A 19,050-nucleotide genomic window follows, 5' to 3' on the forward strand; every position below is an offset into this window, starting at 1 on the left:
ATGTTATGTAATGGGGATAAACTAGAAGCATTTCCAGGATGTCCATTATGAACTATAATTTTTAAATGGTGTTTACACAAACAGGATATCCTAATGTGTAAAACGACAAAAATTATGAGACAATCTGTTAGTATTTTAATGTCAAAGAAATTTTTCTTTCTAAGTTGACAGCCATGTAAATTGACATTTATTTCCAAGACTCAGAAGCAAATTTTTAAAAACCTAAATAGTTACTTTACATATATGTAAAATATTATGAATTCATTGGGAAAATATATTATTTTTTTCCCCTTTTTTTATTTTCAGTTTACAACACTCAGTTCTACATAATTTGAGTTCCAGATTTTCTTCCCTCCTTCTCCCGCTCCCTCCCCAGGACGGCTTGGAGCCCCATATAACTTCCACATATAACTTTGCATCGAATTAATTTACACACTAGTCAAGTTGTGGAGAAGAATTATGACCAATGGAATGAATTATGAGAAAAAAGAAAGAGAACCAAAAAAAAAAAACCAAAACCCACGAACAAAAACGAAAGAGAGAAAAAAAAAGGGGGGGGGGGAAGGCAAGCATGAAGTGTGCCTCAATCTGCATTCATACTTCATAGTTCTTTCTCTGGATGTAGATAGCATTCTCCATCGTGAGTCCTTTGGAGTTGTCTTTGCACTTTGTGTTGCTGAGAAGAGCAAAATCTGTCAGGGTTAGTCCTCACAGAATCCATATATCTGTGGTTGTGTATAATGTTCTCCTGGCTCTGCCCTGCTCACTCTGCATTATGTCGTGTAGATTTTTCCAGGTTGTTATGAAGTCCGTATAATCCCCATTTCTTACAGCACAGTAGTATTCCATTACCTCCATATACCACAGCTTGTTCAGCCATTCCCCAATTGATGGGCATCCCTTTGATTTCCAATTCTTAGCTACCACAAAAAGAGCCACAATATATATTTTTGTACATATGGGTCCTTTTCCCACTTGTGTGATCTCTTTGGGATACAACCCTGGAAGTGGTATTGCTGGGTCAAAGGGTATGAACATTTTTATAGCCCTTTGGGCATAGTTCCAAATTGCTCTCCAAAATGGCTGGATCAGTTCACAACTCCACCAGCAATGTAACAATGTTCCAATTTTCCCACATCCTCTCCAGCATTTACCATTTTCCTGTTTTGTTATTTTAGCCAATCTGACAGGAGAGATGTGGTATCTAAGAGTTGTTTTTGATTTGCGTTTTTCTAATCAGTAGTGGAAAATGTATTATTTGAATGACAAATTAAATGTGTAGTTTCTCCAAGATAGGAATGAAACTGAAAAGCCCTGTTTTTATATATCCAGATCTCTGTAGAATAATCAAAACTTAAAAGGTCAGTGCACTAGATGAGAAAATTATTTACTTAGTTCCACAGTTGAAATAATTTTGAAGTAGTCTGCTTCAGACCACCATATTTTAAGAGCTGCCTAGAGTATTGGTCCCCATAGTAATTTGGTAATGAAACAATTGGTTGGCTGAAATATATTAGTGGAACCAGCAAATGTAAGATTGGATCTATGTGATACCCCTGGGAATAAAGAGGATTTGCAGAATTTTTCAGTAAATTGAAAAGGGAATTTAGTTTGTTTTCATGCCAAAGTTCTCCAAGAAGAATTTTTGACATGTAATTTTAGATTTCAAAATTTCCATTGAAAATCTCGCAGAAATCAACATTTTCTTAGTGAACCTCAGTTCCCTTCATATAACACATCAGAATTCTGATTATAAAGGCTTAATAAAATTATACGTACTTTAAGCAAGCACTAATCAAATCTGATATGGTGAAATAATCTCAGAAAAAATAGAAAAACATTGAATAATTTTAAATCAAATTTTTCTTTTCTACTGACAGTGGATACCTGTAGTGTAGTGGTGGTTGATGTCGGGGTGGGATGGGGTGAGGTATATGATGGAAAACATCTTTTATGTCTTCTTCAGATTGCACCCAAGGAAATATATATTTTTTAGAAAGTTAAATATAAAGATATTAACATGCATATTTGCTTTAATGCACTTCATAGAAAATTAATGTCAGATTTTATGCTAATGCTTGTTCTCCTAAAAGCAAAGTCTTAATTATTTGAAAAATTTCAGTATTTTAGCTATATTCTTTTTCTGGGAAGGGGAGAAAAGGGAATAAGTTTCCTAAGGAAAGATAATTCTTCTGAAGGCAAAGTGATAGATAGCTTCTCTCTACTTAAACATTTATTCAGTATCCACTGTGTGCTATATACTGAGCTAAACTTTGGTAGAAATAAGATAAACATAACAATTTCCTTGCCCTCCAGAAGATTATAGCCTATGAAGAAACTTATGTTCTTGTTAAGTTCCTAGAGAGAAGTCTTGTATGGGGTATTTTAAAGTATGAGAGCAAGAAATTCTCATGGTATGGAGGTAGGTGGGAGCAAGGCAAAGTGATAATGTATCTGGGCAACTAAATTTTTAGTAGAGTATAAAAATGGATTTAATAATAGCAGTGTCATTAGAATGTTTGAGGAAAGAGCATAGTGTACTATTTTAACATTCGAAATCCTGAAATGAAAATATAATTTCTAAGCGCTTCCAGTATACAGTAAGAAATCTAGTATTCAATCAAATTAATCAAGTATTTGTTCTAATTCTAAGATGTTAGGAAGAAGTCTAGAGACCAGAATTCCTACTTGCCTTCAGCAGGAGAAAAGGGGAAGAGCACAGGATGTACATAGATAATGAAATACAAAATATATGCAAAATACAAATGGCAGCTACCATGGTACAGTAAATTAAGTGTCATGTCTGATGTCAGGAAGACTCATCTTCCCGAGTTCAAATCTAGCCTCAGGTATTTGCTAGCTGTGTGACTGTGGGCAAGTCATTTAACCAAGTTTGCCTCAGTTTCCTTATCTGTAAGATGAGCTGGAGAAAGAAATGGCAAACCAATCCATTATCTTTGCCAAGAAACCCCTCAAATGGGGTCATGAAGAGTCAGACAGGACTGACAGTGACTGAGCTAAGAATCTAATTTGAAGAGGTATATCCTGTAGATGCCACAGTTCTTCAGATGTCCTTTTTCTGCTGTGGAATATAATCTTTAGGTCAAGATGGATAGAACAAAAAATGGTTAGTACTGATGCTTTCAATGATTTCTTTGCTCAAGGCTTGTATGGATTCTATAGCCCAGTATAATTAGGAAATTGAACATGTATGTGCCACAGAATTGGAAAAGGTTAAAAAATGTCCTTTTTTAAAAAAAATGTGAGATATAAACTTTAAACTCTAGGCCACTGTGCTTTTCTTCAAATTCTGTCAGAATTCTAGAATGGTTTTTTAAAAAATGCTTTATTTAACAGATTTTGGTTTCTTTTTTTAAGCTTTTAAAGAAGAAAGTAATTGCAAAGCCTTTGGCATGGCTCCATCTCTTTCACATGACATCATATATCCTGGTTGTGCAATTTCATTGGTTGTCCCTCATTCACGAAATGCTCTACCTTCTCATCTCTACCTTCTAGCTTCCCTGTTTTTCTTCAAATCTCAGCTAAAATTCCAACTTCTGAAAGAAGCCTATCCCAGTTCTCCTTAATTTTAGTGGCTTCCTTCTGAGATTATCCCCAATTTGTCCAGTATATATAATAAGCTCAAAACTGCACAAAGACTTTTGGGACATCTTATATTTTGTTAGGGCATGGTTGTTTGTATTGTTATTTTCCCCAGTTAGAAAGTGAGCTCCTTGAGAGAAGGAGCTGTTTTTTGCCTTTCTTGGTATCCCTGGGGTTTTAGCACAGTTCCTGGCACACAGTAAGTGCTTAATAAATTCTTATTGGCCAACTACATTTAGCATGTTTATATTTAATTCTGGGTTGTTTATTTTTGCAATGACACAACAAATTTTAGCATGTCCAAAGGAGGTCAGCCAGGATTATGAGAGTTTTAGATAGCATTCCTTTCAAGGATTAGCTGAAATAAATTGAGATATTTAATCAGAAGAACATAGTCTTTCATCTATCCTCTGAAATTGTGGTTGCTCATTGCATTGATCAGAGTTCTTAAGTCTTTCCAAATAGCTTATCTTTATGGATTTAAAATCCACAGGGCCAGTGTTGGAGTTTGTTTTGCTTGACTGTGAATATTTATTTTCGGGGAGGTAGGGAAGAGAAAGTTTGTTCATAAAAAAAAATTGAAATAAAAAAAGAAGACAGCCACTTAGGTTTTTAAAGGGCTATTATGTTGACAAGGAAGTATATTTTTTCTGCTCATCACCACAGTACAGTTGTTGGAACAATGAGTTGAAACTTGAGAGAGTTTGATTTAATCTCAGTTGGGGGGGGGAAGCCCAGTAACTTCTCAATAGTTAGATTTGTCTAGAAATGGAATGAGCTAATTTAAAAGATTAGTGGGCACCTACTCATTGGAAGTCTTTATGTGGAACCAGGATGAATTTACATATTTTAAAGGGAATTTCACTTTGAATGAAGGTTAGATTAATGACCTCTAATCTAAATGACCTCTAAATCTAAATTCCTTTAGATTTCTGAGAGTTTTGAAGTGAACAAGTCTATCATATCCCTTTATTGGAATTGTTCCATTGAGAATCATTGAAAACTCAGAGTGATTTTTTTTCGCATATATATTTAATTTAAAATAGCAAGTAACGTCCACACTGGAACATCTGGGCAAAAAAAAATACATAAGTAAGGCAGGCTGACTAAGACTTTGCTTCATGATACTGACATTTCGAGAGCACTGATAGCGCTTGCATCATCATTAGAAACAGCACAGCTTAGCACTTTTTTTTTTAAATCAAGAATACATTAGTACAGGTATCTGTTATTTAATTATTGTAGGAGCTATACGTTTCTTAGTAAATAAGTCTAAACATCTCTGAGTATAAGTTGCCTCACACTCAAAAATTTAAGTGATTTTTCATGATATCAAAGGCAGAACCTGATCTCAGGTTTTCTAAACCCTAGGCCCACCACTCTTATCTACTAAATTGTGTTTCCTCTCAGAAAGAATCATTATTTAACATAGTTCTCTCCAAGATGGGCTCCTCCTTTGCCCAGCCCACACTACTCTTTTTAAAAAAAAAAATTATTTTTATTTATTTTTAAATTAAAATTTTTTATTTTTAGTTTACAACACTCAGTTCCAAATGATTTTGAATTCCAGCTTTTCTTCGCCTCCCCCCCCCCCCCCCGCCCCAAGACAGCATGGATTCCAAAGTGATTTTTAAATTGGAATTTATTTCCTTTGTTTTCCCTTCTCCCATATGTGCATAATTTGAGGAGCACTGGCCATTAATAATTTCAAATTGATAAAACATGAAAAGCTAAAAAGTTTAATTTGATGATATTATTGTAAAAGCATACAGTAGCATTTTCTAAACTGATTTGATTTTGAACTATTCTGTGGATTGAAATATAATAGTTGTACTCTTAAATCTATTCTTACAAATCAGCTGTCTATCTCACATGATAAAGCAGATTTTGGGGAATTCTTAAAGCCAGATAGCAAAAATTAAACCTGTTTTTATATACTTACTAAGCATCATTTGGTACACACATAATTATGTTTTCAGTTTTTGATAGGGCAATATCACCAGAGTTGAAATTTTCTCAAGAAAGCCCTTATTCATATGATGTAGTCTACTTTATAGGAAGCATTGAAATATGAGCTCTGAAAGGTAGAAAAATCTGATAGTCTTTAAAATAATTGCATAAAGATAATTTAAAATAGCATTGTTTGTATTTTATTCTAGATGGCCCCCGACCCTCACAAAAAGAAATTATATCATTACGGGCATTTATGCTGCTTTTTTTGAAGCAGCTTATATTAAAGGTAAACTTATTTATTAATACATGGAGCGGTTTTTGGTTTGTTTTTTTGCTTTTGAAAGATATTATAGCCTTCAAGTCTTATTGTCTAAGAGAATTACAGATCCCTATCATGATGATAACAAATAACCTAGCAGAAATTTTTGTATTTTATCAAAACAACAAATGGTGTATTGGCTTTTGTAGAACTTAATATTTCTCATATTTTCTTTAAGAAAATCATTCTCCCAGGGAGTAAATATGTTGAATAGAAAAGAGAGTTATTTATGTAAGAGTAGCAAAAGAACATATATTATAGTGTAAAGGAAATTAATTGACATTTAGATAGATGTAATAGAATACAATATAGATAGATACACAATAGAAAGATATCATTTGAATGTAATCATAAATTACATGGAATTAAATGGACATTAGATAGTGATTGTCAACCACATGTTGGTGATGTTTATTTTCCATTTAAATGTAATATTTTGGTTATTGATTTGCTTAAATTTAGCTATAATTAAGGTTTATGACTTTGGAGCTGTTTTTATTCTGTGACGTATAAAACAATTTTAATGTCTATGACATGATTGCCAGTTGGCTATAATTTGTTTTGTTTTAAAGTGTAGTCTTTCTGTACTTTTCTTTACTGATAGGTAAACATTTTGGATTTTATTTAACCAGAAATTTTTTACTTAACCTTTCTGTTAGGATCGAGGGGTCAAGGAAGATGAACTTCAGAGTATATTAAATTATTTATTAACAATGCATGAGGTAAGTCTTATGGGTCTTCTTTGAATTCTTTATTTTACAATTTGTAGTATAATTAAATTTAACATGTAAAATATTGCTGATCCTTCCTTGTAGGATGAAAACATACATGATGTGTTGCAGTTATTAGTGGCTCTGATGTCAGAACACCCAGCCTCAATGATCCCTGCCTTTGATCAAAGAAATGGGATACGGTAAGATAATAGTGTTGTTAGGCATCAACATTGAGTATTTGCAGAGCTACACAGAAAAATATTTGTCTGATTGACTCACTGTAACAACAATGCTACTTGCCACTACTGTGGCTGTATAAGATCAATAATACCAGCACACAAATGGGCTGCTAGCACAGGTTCTTTGATCTGCTTTTTTAAGGAAAGCAACTTTAAGGGGTTTACAATCTCACTTTAATTAAACATACATATATCATTCACTTAGTTCAGGAGAAAAAGTCAGCACCCTGAACTTCAGAGAAAACACAAACAGAAATTGCAAGCAGAAATTACATAAACAATGTAAATAACACAGATCAGCAGACAGGGTTTCTACCTGTCTGTCCATAGCCGTACATACATACATAGTTACCAGAGAGAGAACTACCACCATTTGGGTTTTCAAAGGCCGGGGCGGGGGGTGCGGCGGTGTTCCCTGATGGCTACCTAGAGTCTCCACCAACACTCTTCCAATGAGTGTGCCCCCAAAAGCAAAATGCCAGCCTCAGAGCATATATACCCTGTTTAGGGTCCTGGAACTTAATGCCTACTTAGCAAAAGGGTGTGGGAAAATCTTTAATCATTAGCACCACATCATATATATTGTTTCCAATCAGTGACTCTTCATTCAAACAAAGGCAAGACTCATCAAAAGCACTTGATTGCCTTAAGTGCTGAGAAGCATTTCAAAACAAAAGACAACAAAAAGTCCCACTTTACTTGCTATCACACTCACTCTTGCTGATGAGGCAAGTAAAATAAATTTTAGAAGGATCTTTTAATTGATATGGGAAGAAACAAAACAGACAAAAACTGTGTATTAATGAGATAATAAAATGAGAAGTATTTAAAAATAAGTGGGATATTGGGAAAACAAAAGTATTTGTTAAACTTGGTGTGGTTAAAAAGAGGTAAGTGAGGGAACAGATTTAAAGTTGAAGTAATATGAATAAAAACATTCTAATGGCAATTTTTAAAGGAGAGATAATGGTAAAGTAAAGCCTTCCAGTGATATTCAGTATTGGAAAGAGTGCCACCTCTCAGAGAATATATGACTCTTTTTAACATAGAACTTACATTTCTTGGCTTAGGTAATCCAAGTGTTTATTTCTTCAGACCTTTGTAATAATGGTTCCTCAAGTCTAGAATGATCTGCTTCTTTACTTGTGCCTTAATTACCCTGGTTTACTTCAAGACTCACCTCAAAAAACACTGTTAATGAATGTGTGAATTAGACCAGATATTTTGGAAATATATTTAGAATTATGCTCCCAAAGTTACTAAACTGTGAATAAATACCCTTTGACCCAGCAATACCATTACTAGGTCAGTGCCTCAAAGAGATAAAATAAGGAAAAGAGGACCTATATGTATAAGAATATTTATTGTAGCTCTTTTCCAAAGATCTGGAAACTAATGAGTTGCCCATCAGTTGGGGAACAGCTAAATAAATTGTGATATATGCATGTAATAGAATAATATTGTGACAGAAGAAATGATGAAATGGAGGGAACATTTCAGAGAAATTTGGGAACACTTGTATGAATTGATGTATATTAAATGAACAGAAGCAGAAAAACAGTTTATACAATAACAAGAACATGGTAATTGTAAACAACTTTGGAAGATTTAAAAACTGGATAATGTGTAATGACCAACTAGAATTTCATGAGAACTGATGAAGTTGCATACTACCCACATCCTAAAGGTGAAGTGATGACTTCAGGATGCAGAATGAGACATATATTTTTGAAGATGGGCAATGCAGGAAATTATTTTGCTTTACTATTCATATTTGTTAAAAATTTTTTTCTTTTTTCTTTTTCAGTATTGGGGAAGTAGGATAGGGAAAAAATTTAAGCTTCTCAAAAAAAAGATTAAAAAAATTTAAGTTTGAGTTCAAATACTTTCTTATAGGGAGGCCATTCATAGTCCCTCTAGCTGCTGTAGTATTCCCTGATAAAGTTACCTTTCATCTCTTCTGTATGTATACCTATTTATATAAGTATTATCTCCCACATACCAGCTTGCAGGCATGGAGTGTTTTGAACTTCCTTAGTTGCCTCAGCACTCATCATTACCTATACTTAGCACATACTAGACACTTAATTTTTTAATATTTCTGCTCAAATGTTTTATTTTTTAAAATTACACAATTTTTTTTAACATTTAAAAAAATCTGAAGTCCAAATTCTTTTCCTTCCTCTTTACCTTCTCCACTCACTGAGAAGGCAATCAATTTGATATAGGTTATACATGTGCAGCCATGCAAAATATATTTCCATATTAGTCATGTTGTGAAAGAAAACAGACCAAAACAACCCCCAGAAAAATAAAGAAAGTAAAAAAAAAGTACACTTCAATCTGCATTCAGGCTTCATCGGTTTGTTTTTTTTTTTTCTGGAGGTGGATAGCATTTTTCATCCTGAGTTCTTAGGAATTGTTTTAGATCACTGTATTGTGGAGAATAGCTACATACCAGGCACTTAATAAATGCTTGTTGGTTGGTCAGATATGAGCGGAACCCTGGTGACCTTTTAGATCTCTTCCAACTTTGAGATGATGCACTTCACACCAAGATGGAATTTAGAAAAACTAGTGATTGAGTAAAGCATCTATGAAATCTCTAAATTGACCAAAAATGAAACATATTTTAATACCTAGTTTGTAGAGAATATTGTGCTAGACGTTGGAAGAGGTAAAATATTTAGATAAAACAGTGTCTCTGTCATCAAGGAGTTTATTCTCTAACAGAGAGACAACTCATTATATAAAGTGTAATAAGTTACAAAATAATGTGTTATGAGGTCAGTTGAAAGATGGAAGAAGGGGCTGTAATTTACTATGTCTCATAATCGGGCTACATAAAGAGAGTATTAAAATATGGAAGAAGAGGTGGGGAGAATGGACCTCAGATGTACTTTATTCTTATCTGAACTAAAGAAAGGAGCAGTGAACACACATATTTTGGAATAGAAATACCTAAAACTGAAAAGGGAAATAAGTGAGGATGGATTGTAGTTCAAGAAGTAGGATAGTACAGGGGAGGGAATAGTCATAAGCAGAAAAATCCATCTTGTTCCCAAAGGGCCTGGGTGGGGAAGTGCAGACCAGGGAGCATAATACTAGACGGGAAATAGTCTCAAGGAGAACAAAATCCCTCATCTCAAATAAAGAGTTAATAAGAAGAAAACAAAAGGAATTCATATCTAAGAGAGTATCTTTTAGTTGAGATGTGAATGAACAAAAATTGTTTATGAATGTAACAAAATATTTTTGTATTATAAGAAATGATGAAAGAGATGGTTTCAGAGAGTCCTAATGGTAGGTACTACAGTATATTGAAATGAGTAAAAACAGGAGAACAGTTTATGCAAAGACAACATTATAATGAAAACAACTTTGCATGACTTAAGAACTCTGATCAAAGTAGTGATCAATTAGGTTTCCAGAGAAAGCATCATTTCTGTTATTGAAAGAGAGGTGAGGCGCTCATAGTTTAAAAAGACATTTTTGGACATAGTCATTGTATGGCTTTGTTGTGCTTGACTATATTTGTATGTTATGAGGCTGGATTTTTTTTTTGACCCTTCTGTTTTTAACTTGGGGTAGAGGAGCAGGGAGAGGAGTTAGCAAATGTGATGTCGGGAAAAGACAACTGTTGAACCATTTTTTAAAAAAATACACAGAAAAGAAGTTCAGAAGTCAGCAAGGATAGCAGGGTAGTTTGGAAAATAACATGTTGACTTTATTATGTACCTAAGGAAAACAAATGGCATGAAATTGACATTCTTAAGTTTCATTTGGAAATGCTCTTGATGTTTACATTCATTTAGAATAAAAAAATCAAAACTATTGAAGACAAGCTCATGCAAATACCCATTGCCATAGTTTGCATGAATTGATATTGAAATAGAATGACACTTTATATTTTTCTCTTATTTTCTTATGAAGCAGATACTAAGGAAATGTTTGTTTTTGTTATTAGCACATAATTGATATAACTATTTTGTTTCTTCTTAGAGTCATCTACAAATTATTGGCTTCCAAAAGTGAAAGTATTTGGGTTCAGGCTCTGAAGGTATTGGGATACTTTCTCAAGCACTTGGGTCACAAGTAAGTTAATTTAAAAAAAAACCAACAAATTATAGGAATATCAAGTGGGAATAGTTCTTTGTTTTCCTTTTTTAATGCCAAAATCAGTTTATAAAATGAGTCTAGTAGTACAACAAAAGGAATGTAGTAACTACTTTGTGTGAAATGAAAGTAATTGTAATGATTTTGGAATTAATTTATATTAATTAAGGTTCTACTTTTAAGGGCCATTAGTGTTTAAAGTATGTTTTTAAAAATCTCATTATTTATTTTTAGTGATAAAGCATTTATCTTCCTATTGAAGTATCTTTCTTCTAGGGCACTGACAATCTCTCTGTCACTAAGTCAAGAGGGCTTTTGTCAGACTTCATTATTTGAATTCCCTTCCTACCCCCTCCCTGCCCCTAATACCTTTATTTGCCTTTCCTGTCTTCACTGTCTCCTCCCCTCCCCCTACATTCTCCTCCTAGTATCTTCTTGACCATTCCTTTGTCACTTTGGCTTTTCTTCTTCCTGTGCCCTATTTCCCCAAGGTTATGTTCTTGGATCTCTTTTCTTCCCTCTCCATATTCTCTTCTGTGGTAATCTCGTCTGTTATCATGACTTTGATAATCACCTCTATCAAGATGATTATCAAGTCTGTGTTTCTTCACTCAACTTTTCTCCAGAACTCCATTGTGTTATTTCCATTTGCTGTTGAACATAGCGACCTGAGTAATTAGTTGATACTTCAGATTTAATGTATGCAAAACTGGAGTAATCTTTCTCCTTAAAACTGTCACTTCTACTTATATGCTCAGACTTTATCTTGTTCGTCACATCCCATCAGTTGCAAAGTCTTGTTAGTTATATGTCTGTAGTATCTCACTTCTGCCCTTTCGTTTTAATTCCTGCTGTTCTATACCAGCCTTCCTTTATTTTTGCCTAGATTTTAGTTATAACTTGATAACTGACCTTCCTAATTCCAAGCCAGATATTTTTAATCCTTCCTTTAAAACATTGCCCAAGTAATTTTCCTAATGAAAAATTATTTTTATTTTTTTTGATTTATTTTTATTTTATTTGATTTTATTCTGCTACTTTAAAACCTTCATTGTGTCCTATTAAACCCTAAACTACTGGGTTTCACTTACCTGGTTCTAGCCAGCTACTCCAATTTATTTTATTCCATTCTTCTTTCCACTTTCCGTTCCAGAGGTTGTTCTAAACCTTCTCTCTTCAAAATCCTTTGCCACCTTTGCCCCACCCCCTACTCCCCACCCCCTTTCAGCAAAAGGACGTCTTTTCCTTCTTTATTGAGAATATAGAGGCAATTTATTTTACCCTCTTCTACCTTATTTTGACCCTCAAAACACTCATGCATCATTCCAGCCTCTCAATAGATATGATTATAGCGCCATGTTGGAGCGGTTGTGAGGCTGTAACTCCCTAGGGGATTGCTTACCAGAATAATGGCTGCAGGCAGAGAACTTGAAAGACTATCCAGAAAGAGAGTTTTATCAGTCATGTTAGAAGCTTCATTGAAGAATCCAGAGCATTTTGGTCATTGAGCAGAACAGGAACATTTCCCAACTTCAGTTATGTGAACATGGCAGAGGAGTAGGCAGAAGCAGCATCAGCAGTGAATTAAGTGGAGGAAATAGCAAATGTTCATTTCATAAGACAAGACAAAGCAGACTACTCTTACATCCACTGGTGGGAAAGACCAACACCTACAAAAGCCTGCCAAGAGAAGATCTCCCTCTGCTGGCGGGACCTAGTAGCCAAATCATTACCAGCCTGGGATTGTGGCCTTTTGTGAAAGTTTCCCTTACCAGAAGTCAACAGAGCTTTTTGATCAGGCAGCTTCCTTTCCAGTGGTTAACAAGGTAGATTTCTCAGGCCTTTAAAACACACTCGAGGTTTGAGATTGCTGCTGGGAGTGCCTTTCAAGGGGCTAGTGAAGCACATCTGGTGTGTCTCCTTGAAGGTACTAACCTAGGTGCCTTCCATGCAAAGAGAATCACTATTAAGCCCAAAGACATTGAATTGGTTTGCAGGGCACAGGGTGAAAGAGTTTAAGTGAAGGCAATTTTATAGTTTTTTTGTAGTAAATTCTATAAAATGCTTTGATTTTAATTTGTAACCTTTTTCATAAGGAATTGTTTATAATATGTTCATTTCACTCAGGATAAATGGAAAATATGACTGTTCACAGGACTCAGTGATATGAGTGAGCATTGTTGCTCAAGAGTGACAAGTTGCTAATATGAAGAAGGGATGAGTGATATTTCTTGTTTCTCATGATGTGTGTTTCTGTATGTTAATGATGTGTTGGGTAGCTGAAATCACAACGTACTAGAATTGATATAAAAAGTTCTTGCCACCAAAGTCCTTGGCACTGTTAAATAGTTCAACATCAGAAACTGATATGATTTTTTTTATCATTAGAAATGAAGAGTCGTTACCATCTGTTTTGTCACTGCACAGTAAGGACCATGGGATATTTCCACATGACTTGTATATGAAACCTTCCATATGGGTTGTCTCTTCTATTACAATGAATTCCTTGAGAGCAGGGATTATTTGTTTTTCTATTTATATCTCCAGTTCTGAGCACAGTGCTGTGCATGTAGAAAGTGCTTAATAAATCCTTTATTTATTCTTTTATTCATTCCCATATCCATTCACTCTGCCCCTCACCCCCCCCTTCTCCATTTATATAGCTACCAGTATAGTGCTGGCCCTCATCACCTGTCATACTCAGATGATTGCAATAGTCTCCTGAATGTTTTCTTTGTGTCTTGGCTCCACTTTCTCCACTCTGTGGAGACAACCCACTTCTTAAAGGTCTAATACTCTGAACATAAGTTGGATTGGTCCTAATTAATATAAAGCTAGAAGAAAGAATAAAATTGAAAAAGATAAAGCATGCAATTAAAAACAACTTTATGAGAAATAAAGAAAGAGGAAGGAGGAAAAGATTTCCTGGCTTCCATGAAGACTCAGTCAAGTTTTGATAACATAGATAGAGAAACTGGTCAAAATACAGCACAAAATCAGTCAGGAGTTGTATGCAAATCTTCATTATAAAGATAGGAATGTGTCCTAAGTGGGTAGACCACAGACCTTGCCACCTTAGCTTACCTTTTTTCCTAGCCCAAATTTATTTGTGGCTAAGCCAAAGAGGATCTTAGGGCTATGCAAGAGTAGCTAACCATAAATTAGATTGTTATCTGCTTTGATGTAGAAGGTAGGAAAGGGGAATGAAAGGGAAAGAGTTACTCATAGCCATATAACCTGCCTGACTTCTGTTAGCTTTATGTGGTAGTTGTGACTAAAGATGGGTCTTACTCCACTTATTAGGGAGAGGTTCTAGACGTCATAGTCTGGGAGACTGAAACTGAAGGCTTGTCTGATCCAACAGATAGTAGCTAGGAGCAAAGCCTAGATGAGGAATGTGTCTGCATGTGCCAAGTCCAGGAGAGCCCAGGAAGCAAAGCAGAGAATTGGCACATTAAGAGTAGCTGATGATGTTCTTGGTCTGCTATGTTTGATCAAGAAGAGAAAAATCCACAATGTCTTCTAAATGATAGTTCTTCAGCTACTTGAATACAGTTGTTATGTCCCCAAAGACTTACCGCTTCCAGTCGAACATCACTAGTTCCTTACATCTCATATGTCATGAACCCTAGGCCTCTCATCATTTTGGCTACCCTTATCTAGATGCTTTCTAGGTTGTTGATGCCCTTCTTAAAAGGCAATGCCCTGAACTTAGGGATGTCTCAGTATGCCAGATGTCATTTTACAATGGCAGAAAGCAATGAAATTATTGTCTACTTACTTCAGAACACAGTGTTTCTCTTAATATAGACACAGATCAGGTTAGTCTTCTAAGCCTGCCCTATCATACCTGTAGTCAGTCCACTCTTACGGTTATAGTCTGCTAAAAATCCATAGGTCTTGTTTGGGGAAATTATATTCTAACTATGCCTCCTTTTTGCTTAGGATTGCATTCAAGTCTATAACTTTACATTTTTTCCTAATTAAATGTAATCTTATTAGATTTGGCCTAATGTTCTAGGCCTGTCAAGATTTCTTTTTTAATATTGCCTCTGTCATTCAATGTTTTAGGCAACCAAACCAATGTTCTTTACACTACAACAGGCCTGTCTTTCTGTGTATAGAAGTATAAGATATATACTATTCCTGTTTTCCTAAATATCTTTGTACTTCTTAACTTATGAAGTTTTTTTTAAAAAAAGATTGATAACTGTATTTTACTCTAATTGATTTTTTTGAAGTCTTATGCATTTTACTTTATACATTTAAAAACAAAGGGATCTGTGCCATAAAAAGGTTATAAACCCTTCATCTTTTCCCCCTGTGTACACTAGCTCAGTTATCCTTAAAAGTCTATTCATCATGGTTCTGTCAACTAACTATGAAATCTTCATTAAGTTATTTCACCTCTCAACCCCTCTTCCCAGTCACAAAGTGTGAATCAGATAGGACTGTTTGAGACATTCTCCTTTTTCTACGTTTTTTCTCATTTTTCTCCCATGGATTCAGTTATCATCTCTATACTGATAGCCCACATGTGTGTGTGCGTGCATGTGTGTGTGTGTGTGTGTGTGTGTGTGTGTGTGTGTGTGTGTGTTGATGCATACATAAAAATATATGCATGTATATGTATCTATCTCTCTGTCTATCTATATGAATGTATGTGTTGTGCTTTTCTCTCTTAAATTCCAGTCTTGAATTACCATCTACTTGCTGAACATCTTAATCTTGATGTACATGGGATTTTAAAGTCATTATGGTGAAAATGAATCTAAATCTCCTTTAAAACTTTCCCTTTTATTTTTGGTAGACCTAGCATCCTAATGGACCCTATCTTCACAACCTTGGAATAATCCTTGACTCATTCCCTACATTCAACTTCTATGTGCAGTAAATTTTCAAGTTTTATTGACTCTACCTCCACAAAATCTCTTGCTCTTGATAACAACCTCTACCCTTGTTCACCTACTCTTCAGCTCTCACCTGGATCATTATAATGGCATCTTAATTGGCCTCCCTGTCTCTAGTTTTTTTTCCTCAATATATACATCCTGTAGTTTGATAATTGACATATCTGACCATGTCATCCCCTATTGAAAAATTTTCAGTGGCTTCCTTTTTTTTTGCCTCTAGGATTTGATACCTCCTCATCTGAACATTTAAAGCCCTCTTCAAACTAACCTGGCTCCTACCTATTTTCTAGTTTTACTTGATATTTTTCCTTCACCCATTCTGTATTACAATAAAGCCATCCTGCTAGCCGTTTCCTGTCGGACATTCTGTCTGCTTGTATGCATTTGCACAAGTGGAATCATGTCTGGCTGCCCTCTCCCCTCACATATATATACCTTATAGAATCTTTAGTTTTCTTCTGGGCACAATTTAGGTGACATCTCTATGTGAGACCCTTTGTTATTCATCCCCCAAACCCAATTACCAGCACTTTTCTTCTTGAATATTACATTGTATAAATATTGGATTTACTTCTGAAGATAGTGTATCACTCCAGAAGAGTATAAGCTTTTTGGTGGCAAGGACTGTTTCATTTCTTACTTTGTGTCCCCGGAATCTAACATAGTGCTTTGCTTACAGTAAGTATTTAATAAATATTTGTTGAATTAAACAGTACGATATATATAAGAAGGGGTTTGCGTCTTCCTGTTTCTTTCCCCCAGAGGAAAAACATTTAAAAAATACTCTGAGATCACCACCTGATTAGAAATGCCTTGGGTCTAATCTATTAGAATCACCTAGACTTTTAGTAGCAAAAATAGTTTACTTATTTGATATGAAGAAATTTTATTATTCTTAAGAATTCCCAATACTTGGTCAGACCACCTCATCTCTACAGAACTTCACTAAGATGGAATCTTGTGAACTCAGATTTTTCCCTGCCTAGCTCAGGAAAACAAGTCAGTCACTCAGCCAATAAGCATTTTTATATGCTTACTATGTGCCAGGTATTGTGCTGAATTCTGAGGATAGAAAGAAAAGAAAAAAAGTAATTCCCTATAAGTAGAGCTAGAAGCCACTTGCAAATTTCTACTGCACATCTGTCTTAAGATCTAGAAGCCATTGCTGGGCAACATCAGAACTTTGTTTACTCTAAGACACTACAATCAGTTTCCCAGTGGAGCGACCTGTGCCCAGAGTCTGGAAAAGTAGGGACAACTTTGAATAAAGTAGTTAGGCAATAGTGAAAACTACCAGAGTTGAATCGGCACTGTTATGTCAGTATACAGTATTAAACATCGTTAGAAAGAGGCAATTTCAGAACCTTCAGATCTTACCAGAACATAGCACACCACTTTTCTTTCTCCTGGTTCCTCCTACGTCCTCTTTCCATGTTACTTTAATAACTTTGTTGTGTCAACAAGATTCTCCAATCACAGCCTACACTAGGGTTGTGTCCTGTTTTGGTATGCCTCTTACATATAATAGAACCTCATTAATTCAAAGTAATATTAAGATTAATTATAATTCCTGGAAAATCTAATTAACAGAATAAAGGTGAAATCATTTTGTAGTAAAGGTTTGGTATAAGTATTTTTTGCAGTTAAGTGATTGTTTTCTCTGTTTCCTGTTTATGTAATACTATTTAGTAAAATAAAAAATTTTCAAAATACTGTAGATTAATTATATTACAGTTGGGAGAATTGTTTCTTTGTATCCCTCATAGCACTTAGTAGGATACATTGCATATATACTAAAGACTTAATAACTGATTGTTGTACTGATTCAGAGACAAGCCTATTTATGCTGTAGTTGAACTCTTTAGAGTTCATGCCACTCAGTAGCATTATCCTCACCACCTCTGGTGTGGGTAATTACCCACCAAAATAAAGTTTGCACAAAGATTTGAGTACTAAGAGGAAGAGTTGGATTTGTTACTATCTATATTTTCTTCATTTGTATTAAGTGTATAACTTTTATTTCTTAAAAAAGAGGCATTGGAGGTATTCTGTGTGTAGTATCACATTTTATGACTAGTTAACAATGAGTATGATTAACCTTTGCTGCTTCTTTGGATTTTTATCCAGGTGCTCAGGATTACCACTAAGTTGGCTATGGTGTCTCCCTTCTTCCATGTAAATTCACAATCACTCTAATTATGTGGGAAATTTCACCTCTGCCATATTGTTAGAAAGTAGGGCACCTTCCAATAATTTGACCCCTTGGCTCCCCCTAACCTTCAGTGGGAAGTTTTCTGAGCTGTCCTAGGGGGAGAGAGATCTACTAATTGAAGGGACTCAAGTTGTTTTCCCAGTGTGTATAGAGCCCACTGAGTGACCAGGAACCTTGAAGCACTAAGTGCCTCCTTTCATAGAGTGGAACAAGGAAGGATCTGAGAGGGTCAATTGAAACTATATATACAAATAGTCCCTTGTTACCAGATAAGTCTTCCTGGAGGTCAGAACCAAGAAATAGCTTTACTGGAAAGACTTCTTTCCTGGAGTAGCATTGATTTGTTGAGGACATGGCTTTTGAAAGATGGCATACCCAGCCATGAGAGTCAGGTGACATGAGCAAGACAGAGCGTTGTAATAAAATTATTATTTCATGAGGTCATTCCAGTTTTTAGCTATGCTGCCTACCTGAGGATAGTACAAGAGATGGAAAACCAAGCAGTAGGCCTAATCTCTGACCTTTTCAGAGAATTGGGTCCTCCGATAAGAAGCATCAGTGATGCAGGGAGTCCATAAGGAAGGGGAGGATTTGTTCTGTGGAAGATCTGATAGTTGCTGTCACCATGGCAGACTTGATTGGCATTGCAGTCTGCCATAACCTAAATAGGTACCAACTGGGACAGGGGCAAAACCATTTGCCCTGAGATGTAATGGGGGGAGGGGCACATCAATTTGCCAGTTGGAAACAAGTTGGCAGCTATGCAATATTATGCCATGCTTGTCTTTCAGAGGTGGGCATTTTTATTGACATAAGGAACAGAAGTAGCTGCCTCATCTTTTGTTAGGAGAATCATATGACCTGTACCTACAACAACATGACATCATGCCCACCTTATCCCAGTTGTTCATTAAACGAATTACTTAGCCTCTCATAAAGGCATTACCCTGTGTTACCTGTTCAGAGGAGAGTATATGATGTC

At 35.2% G+C, this 19,050-nt stretch overlaps 1 protein-coding gene across 4 annotated transcripts in view; it reads left to right on the forward strand.

Annotated features, from left to right (window-relative positions):
- Positions 1-19,050, forward strand: part of NBEA (neurobeachin) — a 768,499-nt gene that overhangs the window by 183,798 nt on the left and 565,651 nt on the right. For all 4 annotated transcript variants that reach the window (XM_036747790.1, XM_036747792.1, XM_036747793.1 and 1 more), the window contains exons 14-17: positions 5,763-5,842; positions 6,535-6,597; positions 6,691-6,788; positions 10,830-10,922. In XM_036747790.1, the coding sequence (XP_036603685.1) occupies positions 5,763-5,842; positions 6,535-6,597; positions 6,691-6,788; positions 10,830-10,922 (334 nt within the window). The remainder of the gene's footprint in view (positions 1-5,762; positions 5,843-6,534; positions 6,598-6,690; positions 6,789-10,829; positions 10,923-19,050) is intronic.

This window comes from Trichosurus vulpecula, chromosome 2 (assembly GCF_011100635.1).
Source record: "Trichosurus vulpecula isolate mTriVul1 chromosome 2, mTriVul1.pri, whole genome shotgun sequence".
In the NCBI taxonomy this organism is placed as follows: Eukaryota; Metazoa; Chordata; class Mammalia; order Diprotodontia; family Phalangeridae; genus Trichosurus; species Trichosurus vulpecula.